Source organism: Bos javanicus, chromosome 5, assembly GCF_032452875.1.
Source record: "Bos javanicus breed banteng chromosome 5, ARS-OSU_banteng_1.0, whole genome shotgun sequence".
Lineage (NCBI taxonomy): Eukaryota > Metazoa > Chordata > Mammalia > Artiodactyla > Bovidae > Bos > Bos javanicus.
Window position 1 is genome coordinate 101,721,529 of NC_083872.1, and position 8,948 is coordinate 101,730,476.

The 8,948-nt window shown below is 41.5% G+C and overlaps 1 protein-coding gene across 1 annotated transcript; it reads right to left on the bottom strand.

Moving 5' to 3' along the window:
- Positions 1–1,128: 1,128 nt before the first annotated feature.
- APOBEC1 (apolipoprotein B mRNA editing enzyme catalytic subunit 1) lies at positions 1,129–8,135 on the bottom strand. Its single transcript, XM_061417985.1, has 5 exons — positions 8,049–8,135; positions 6,470–6,497; positions 4,293–4,690; positions 3,421–3,539; positions 1,129–2,776 (listed from the first exon to the last, which is right to left on the bottom strand). The coding sequence occupies exons 1-5, from the start codon at positions 8,062–8,064 to the stop codon at positions 2,627–2,629; spliced, it is 711 nt and encodes a 236-aa protein (XP_061273969.1). The 5' UTR covers positions 8,065–8,135; the 3' UTR covers positions 1,129–2,626.
- Between the last annotated feature and the right edge of the window lie 813 nt (positions 8,136–8,948).

Here is an 8,948-nt window from a genome sequence, read left to right on the forward strand (position 1 = left end):
AAACAACATTTACCCAAGTGACATTAGACTGCAAAGGGAGTGAGAAATAAGCCTTTTCTATGATTTAGCGACTAAACAACAGCAACAATGTGCAGATACTAGATTGTCCTGTGTTTCCCTTTAGCATCTTCTGAGAAATTGGCACCATGTCATTATCTAGCTTGAAGTCACAGCCAAAGTCCCTACATGTCAAATCCAAGATGGGCTCTCTTGAGTCTCATTTCCTGGGATTCAGGTCCTTGTATGCCCCACCCCCTCCACCACTGAATCATGGCTAGCCAGTGTGATCCAAGAATACTGGAGAAGAAATACTATATGGCTCTCAGACTCGGCAATTTCCACCTTGGTCCATCTTAGGCCACTTGCTCTGTAGGAAGCCAGCCACTGTGTCCTGAGGACATTTAAGTAACACTGTGGAGATACCTGCTGTTGTTTAGTTGCTAAGATCTGTCCGACTCCTTTGAAACCCCATGGGCTGTAACCTGGCAGGCTCCTCTGTCTATGGGGTCCTCCAGGCAAGAATATTGGAGTGGGTTGCCATTTCCTTCTCCAGGGGATCTTCCTGACCGAGGGATAGAATCTGCATCTCCTACACTGGCAGGTGGGTTCTTTACCGCAGAGCCACCAGGGAAGCCCATGGAAAGACCTACACGGTGAGAAACTGAGACCCCCCACCACCCACAGGTGCCCACTTGCAGCCACGTGTGTGCCCCCTGGGAAGCACATTCTGTGGCCTCAGTCGTGTCTAGAGATGACTGCGATCCTGGCTGACAACTTGGCTGCAACCCCATGAGATATCCTGAGCCACCAACACACAAGTGACTCCTGAATACCTGACCCAGAGAAATGGTGACATCATAAATACTCACTGTTATTTTAAGCTTGCAAAGTAGTAGGGAAATTTGTGATACAGCAGTAGATAATACTATCTGTGATACTGCTGCTTGTGAAAATCTCTACAGGGACTTCCCTGATGGTCTAGTGGTGCAGACTCTATGCTTCCAAAGGAGGGGGCGCAGGTTTAGTCCCTGGTCAGGGAACTAGATTCCACATGCCACGACTCAAAGTTCACATGCCACAACCAAACATCTCACATGCTGCAAAGAAGACTCAGCACAGCCAAATAAATAAATAAGCAAAAATAAAATATTTTTTTCTAAAGAGAATTTCTATATTGTTTTTAAAAATCTTTCCCTCAGTATTATTGAACATAACTGATATATAACATTGCATAAATTTAAGTGTACAACGTAATGACTTGATATATGTTGCAAAATGATTACCAAATTAACTAAGTGGCCACCTGATGCAGAGAGCTGACTCATTTGAAAAGACCCTGATGCTGGGAAAGATTGAGGGCAGGAGGAGAAGGGGACGACAGAGGATGAGATGGTTGGATGGCATCACCAATACAATGGAAATGGGTTTGGGTGGACTCCGAGAGTTGGTGATGGACAGGGAGACCTGGCGTGCTGCGGTTCATGGGGTCATGAAGAGTCGGACACGACTGAGCGCCTGAACTGAACTGAACACATCTATCACCTCACATAGTTACACTTCTTTGTGTGCAATAAGAACTTTTAAGATCTACTCTTAGAAAATCTCAGGTACACTACACAGTACAAACTATAATTATCATGCTATACCTTACCTTCCCAGAATTTATTAGTCTCAAAACTGCAGCTTTGCCCAGGAATTCCCTGGCGGTTAAGAACTCTGTGCTTTCACTGCCAAAGGCCTGGGTTCCATCCCGTGTCAGGGAACTTAGATCCAACAAGCCACTAGGCTCAGCAAAAAAAAAACACTGTGAAAATGTGTACTCTCTGACAACTTTCACTTCTGTCCCTGGTAACCACTAACCTGCTCTCTTTCTATGAGTTCAGTTTTTCTAGAGTCCACATGTTAGTGAGATCATATAGTAGCTGTCTTTGTCTGACTTATTGTAAATAGCAAAATGCCTTCAAGTTTCATCTATGTTGTTGCAAAGGGCAGGATTTCTTCTTTTTCATGGCTATGTAGCATTCTATTGTGTATATACATACCACAGTATACATCTTCTTTATCCACTCATCTACTGGCATATACTTAGACTATTTTTGTGTCTTGGCTATTGTAAACAATACCACAAGGAACATGGAAGTGATTTCATTTCCTTCAGGTGTATAAGGATTGCTTTGGCCCTTAAGATCTTTTGTTGTTCCATACAAAATTTAGGATTTTTAAAAAATTTTGTAAAAATGCCTTTGGAATCTTGATAGGGGTTGCATTGAATTTATAGATGGCTTTGTGTAGTAGGGATTTTTTTAACAATATTAACTCTTCCAATCCATGACCATGGGATCTTTCCGTTTATTTGTGTCTTCTTCAATCTGTTTCATCAATGCCTTATAGATTTCCGTGTACAGATCTTTCACATCCTTGGTTAAATTAGTTCCTAAGTATTTTATTGTTTTTCATGTTATTGTAAGTGGAATTGTTTCCTTTAATTCCTTTCCAGATGATTTGCCGTTAGAGTATAGAAATATACAAAAATATCTAAAAATATCTCAATTCTAATGGTGCTTACTCTTTAGAGGGTCATCAGGGCCTATTCATGAAACAGTATGTACACAATAATTCATTCTATTCATCTCCAAGTCATAGGAAGTTGTACCATCCCCATCGCTAAAAGGATATAGGGTGGAATCATTTGGTAATGACAATTTTGAAGAGTAAGTCTGAACACTATGAGCTGATTCTGATATCTTCTTGAAATATGTAAGCAGGGAGGGAGACCCTGAAATAAAAAAATAGGTTAGAATAATAGTTTTCTTAATGCCAGGAACATTTTAAAACATCATTTGGAAGACCACTGAACTACTTGCAAGAGATACAAATGGGTCACCTACATTCCTTCAGTAAGATGACACACATCAAAAAGGAAAAAGGATATCTGCAATTCAGTGTAACCAGTATGCATTGTAACAACAATAGTGATGATGATGATTAAATCTAATTATGGCGCCACCTATATCTTGAGCTTTCCTGGTGGCTCAGTGGTAAAAAATCTGCTCGCCAAACAGGGAATGCAGGTTTGATCCCTGGGTTGGGAAGATCCCCTGGAGATGGATATGGCAACCCACTCCAGTATTCTTGCCTGGGAAATCCCATGGACAGGGGAGCATGGCAGGCTACAGTACATGGATCACAAAAGAGTTGACCATCACCTATATCTTAGATCAGTTTATCCATTCCCTTTCCCCTCTTATTTGCCACAAAGAGGTTATCTTGCTCTCACATTTTAAAAAGATAAGTCAATAACTAAATTCAATATAAATGGCAAAGTGATGGTGAGAAGAGCACATATTAAAATAATCAGGAGAAAACTTTGAAGAAAGATGCTTCTTTTTGCATCAGAATCTGTCCATTGCAGTAACTTACTAAAATGATACAGTAGAGTTCCAGTGCATACAAGTTCATCCACAGAGGGGGATATCTTGGCCAGTGAGCTTCTTTCCCACGGGGGTAGTTGACAAAATTCCTCCAGCAGTACTCATACTCTAAGGAAACACAAATCTTGGTTCATTCAACACATACAACAGAAAGTTGAATCCAACTTAAAGATATACCATATATAAATCCCTCTGGCCTATTTCCTGCTGGAGAAGGGCTAGATTCTTCCAGCATCCCTAAAAAGAACTGGAGTGGGTGGCCATTCCCTTCTCCAGGGGATCTTCCTGACTCAGGGATAGAACCTGGGTCTCCTGCTTTGCAGACAGATTCTTTACCTTCTGAGCGACCAGGGAAGTTTCCCAAAAGGAACTCAGCAATTCATTGTAAGATGGTAGAGAGGGGGCTTTGCTTGTGGCTCAGTGGTAAAGAATCCACTTGCCAATGCAGGAGATATGGTTCAGTCCCTGATCCGAAAGCCACAACTGTTGAACCTGTGCTCTAGAGCCCAGGAGGCACAACTATTGAAGGCTGAGCACCCTAGAGACCTTGCTCAGCAACAAGAGAAGCCACCACAATGAGAAGCCACAGCACCGCGAGTGGAGAAGAGCTCATGCAGTGACAAAGACCCAGCACAGCCAAAAATAAATTAATTAATTAATAAAATAAATAAGGAGCGAGGAAAAGAGCCATCTCTTTGATGCTTTCTTTGCTATGAATTTCGGAAGTGGGTTTTTATTTTACTTTGGGCTTTCACTTCTGAGACTTCCAGTCCGGGATAATCCAGTCTCCTGGCCTAGAAACATACCACCACCACCACAGCCTCTCATAAACACCTAAGATTCTTGGTGTGTTGTTTTCACCTGGGGCTCTCATGACCTGGATAGTCACACCGCTCTGAACCAGGTCTTTGAGTCCTTGCCGGTTTTGCGGATCCATGTGCTGGAAAAGCCGTGCTATGTAAATAACTAGGGTCACGTTAGGATGCTGATTCAAAAATTCTCTAATGGCCTTGGAGCATTCCCAGCAGGGACTCCAGGACAAGTACCAGAAGATGAAGCAGCGGATGGATGGGCAAAAATATCTTTCTGAAGCAATTTTTTCTATAAAATTGCGTTCAACATGCTTGGTGGTGTTTTTGCCCGAGTGTCGCCAGACGTCCCGGTTGTTGCCCCATTGGATTTCATAGAGCAGACAGGCCTCTTTACAGAATTTTCTGGGGTCAAAGGAGAATTCAAATTCCCAGGGTTCAATTCTTCTCCTGAAATATAAAAAGCACCCCCCCCCCATGTTGTCATGTCATCATTTGAGAGAAGACAAAAGGAGAGGAGGGTGGCAGAGGATGAGATGGTTAGATAGCATCACCAACTCAATGGACACAAATTTGAGCAAACTCTGGGAGACAGTGAAGGACAGGGAAGCCTGGTGTGCTGTCATCCGTGGGGTCGCAAAGAGTCCGACATGACTTAGCGACTGAACAACAACAGAAATAATTTCTTCTCCTTTTCTATCAGGCAAACCTAAAACATGATATCTCAGGAATTTTTTTTATTCTGTATCTCAAAGTTATCTGGGGAGGTCTGTTTGCATTATCAGAGTTTCTCTCACAAACAGGGAAGAGGTTTTTCCCAACTCACGTTCTTGGGTTACCACTGTCTATTACCACTGCTTGGTAGTCTTGAATTCAGGTGTAAATATGTCTCTGTGTCTCTTTTAAAGTTTTCTTACTATATTCTAATCTTATTTATTTTGGCCTCACAGCTTACAGAATCTTAGTTTCCACCACTAGGGATCGAACCTGGGCCCTCTGCGGTGAAAGCACTGACTCCTAACCACTGGACTGCCAGGGAAGTCCCTCTGAACTTTCTGTCTCACACTTAGAGGTGACCTGTCCCACTCAATCTTCATTATTCCTCAATGGAATAGTTTTTGGTTTTCTTTTTTCTTTTTCAGGTGTGGAATCCTCAAATTGCCAACAGGAGTCTATTACCAACTCTGAGAAGAAAGTAATTTAGCCTCGGGATTCTTCCACATTCAATTCTGTGTATACTAATTCCTCATAAGAAAGAAATTAAAATTTCTCTCGAGGACATCTTTAGACATAACACTCTCTGTGGGTCAAAGTTATGACTCAGGGAAAATTCAGAATTTTTCCAAGGACTCTGCAGTATGGTTGAGTCATAAGTGTATTACATTCTCATATTCTCCACTCATTCCTAAAGGATCACTTAATTTATTTTATAGAGTAATCCTTCCACCCATCAAGAGATAATATGTTCCCTGACAAATCTCTCTGTTCTAGACATGGATGAGGGCAGCGGGGAGGAAGGAGAGGGTGAGATGAATGGTGAGAGTAGCATGGAAGCGACTCAGGGAATGCAAACCAGGGCACTTTAACAACCTAGAGAAGTGGGATGGGGTGGGAGTGGGAGGGAGGTTCAAGAGGGAAAGGACACATGTACATCTATGGCTAATTCATGTTGATGTATGGCAGAAATGAAACCAATATTGTAAAGCAATCATCAATCAATTAAAAATAAATGCAGTTTTTAAATAGGTCTAGGAAATTGCCTGGCAGTCCAGTGCTTAGGACTCCATTCTTCCATTGCTGGGGGACCTGGGTTCAATCCTTGATTGGGAAACTAAGATCTCCCAAACTATGTGGAATGGTAAAATTAAAAAAAAAAAAAAAGGTCTAGAAAAGGGGCATAGGGTTTAAAATAGGAAGATCAAAGTGACAAACCAGTTTGCTGAAGTTTTCACTAATTTCTATGAAAACTTGTGATTTAAAGGGAGAAAAACAATAGTAAGAGAAGAACAAAGGAGAGCTAGAAGATACTTGTTTTCAACTGAAACCAAAAGGCATAGGAGGGAAGACACAGGAAGCAATAGTAAGCATAAGGAATGGACTTGCAAAAACAAAGAATGGGACCATCAGAAAAGAGCAAAGGAACAATAAGGAAATTATAGTCCTCCCCCTCCTAAATGCTCATCTATTCTGGGTTGAATTAAATGTGCACTATGATAGTAGAATTCTTACCTCAATGTGGGATCTCCCGCTGGAGGACCTGTTGACCAAGAGATGATCATGTCAAGTAACACCCATATGTACAAATCGAACCACTAAGAAAAAAGGCCCTGTTCTTCTAAATCCACCAATCATATCAGAAAATGCAGTTGGAAGATTCTCTCTTGGAATTTCCCTGGTGGACCAGTGGTTAAAACTCCCTGCTTGCACTGCAGGGGCAGGGGTGCAATCTCTGCTTTCGAACCTAAGATGTGGCATACCGCACGGTGTGGCCAAAGTCAAAAGCCAACACACACAAAAAGGTATCAGGTGCCAAGTAAATGTGTCTAAAGCACTGTTTTAGTCATCTCTATGTTATTCACAGGGCTTCCCAGGTTGCTCAGTGGTAAAGAATCTGCCTGCCGATGTGGGAACTGCAGGAGACTCGGGTTTGATCCCTGGGTCTGGAAGATCCCCTGGAGGGGGAAATGGCAACCCACTCCAGTATTCTTGCCTGAGAAATCCCATGGAAAGAAAAGCCTGGTGGGCTATAGTCCACGGGGCTGCAAAAAGTCACACACAATTGAACACGCACGCATGCTAGTCACAAATTCTCCAAATATTTTGTCTTATTAAAAAAAATACACAGTAAACTATTAAAAACCATAATGGAAAAGAAAAAAATCTAAAATAAAAAAAAAATCAACCTCAATTTCCTTAGCTGGGCATTCAAGGCTGTCAACAATATGTCTTCAAATTTGTTTTTGAGGGTAGGCAGAGGGATAAATTTGGGAGATTGGAATTGACATACACACATTACTATATATAAAATAGATAATAAGGACCTACACTGTATAGCGCAGGGAACTCTCCTCAGTGCTCTGTAATGACCTATATGGGAATAAATCTAAAAGGAGTGCATGTATATATATAACTGTTTCACTTTGCTGTACACTTGAACCTAACACAACATTGTAAAGCAACTATAGTCCAATTTTAAAAAAAGCAAATTTGCTTTCTAATCACATTGCTGATTGCTTCCAAAAACTCTTCTGTAGCCTAATCAATTCATTCATTATATTCCACACACAATCTTTGGAAAATTCTCTTAAACTCCTGGTGTCAGTCAAACAGGAATCTCCTTCTCTTTGCCAACCAAAATTCTGCCCTTTCAAGACCAAGTTCAAAACCCACCTCATCTGAAAATCATTTCCTTCCACCACCTGGTGTTCTTCCTTCCCCACGAATTTTTCTAACACTAAGTAATGGAACCTTAAATAATCCATTAATATGCCCTGGTGCTAGAACTTCAGCTGCTATCTTAAATTTTCATCTAGGAGTCATATTTTTTAACTTAAGTTTTTTTATGATGATGAAACAAGCATCTGATCAAAATCATTTACAGTATGAACAGGTGGTATTAATAATCACACCACCACCGATAAGAACTCCTGTTTAAGAATAATAGGAAGATATTAATAAATAGGAAAGTTGGAAAATGTTCATGAATACAAGCATGAACCAGACACATACGCACACACATATAGGCAAGCACACACAGAGTTTTGGAGTTTTTCAAGAATATGAAGATTTCGGGCCCCCGACCATTTACCTCTGTCAGAAGCCATGGTGCTCTGTCTCTGGACTTTTTCCTCTGGAGTTATATTGTGCTAATTGCTGCTGCCAGCAACCTGCCCGAACATAGTTTCTGCAGGTGTGACCACTGCCACCTGTTTGATCAGAGGATGACTCATTCCTGAGTCTCAGGCAGATACTAGGTATCTAGACCGTACAGAGATCAAACTAGTCAATCCTAAAAGAAACCAACTCTGACTGTTGCTGAAGCTGAAGCTCCAATACTTTGGCCACTTGATGCAAAGAGCCGACTCATTGGAAAAGACTCTGATGCTGGGAAAGGTTGAAGGCAAATGGAATAGGGGGTGGCAGAGGATGAGATGGTTAGATAGCATCACCAACTAAATGGACAAACTCTGGGAGATGGTGAAGGACAGGAAAGCCTGGCATGCTGCAGTCCATGGGATCACAAAGAGTTGGCCATGACTTAGTGATTGAACAACAACAACAGACTGTGCAGATAGGTAGCAGATGAAGAGGGCAGTTGGTGGGGGTCGATAAGAAAGCTTAGGATGCAGATAATTAATCTTGTAGCCTAATTCACTGCGGATGAATGTAGGAATATCTCCCTTTAAAGTTAAAACAAGACTGACACATCGCTGTTTACTGGAGAGAAGAGAGGAAGAAGAAAAGGAAGAGCCAATTGGCCTGGTTCTGTGACCTGAAGGTTTTCATTGGTATGTGGTGAAACAGTGAGGCCTTGCCCTTCTGCCATTATTCATTAATTTCTAACTTCCTCTTATTTTGCTCTTCACCCCAGAATCTCTTGGAAAGGGGAGGGGCATTACAGATGCAAAATCAAAAGAACTTTGGTCTCTGAGTCAGGGAATTATAACTAAACAAGTTTCAGGTGATTTCTCTTGCTTCATGAAGCTAA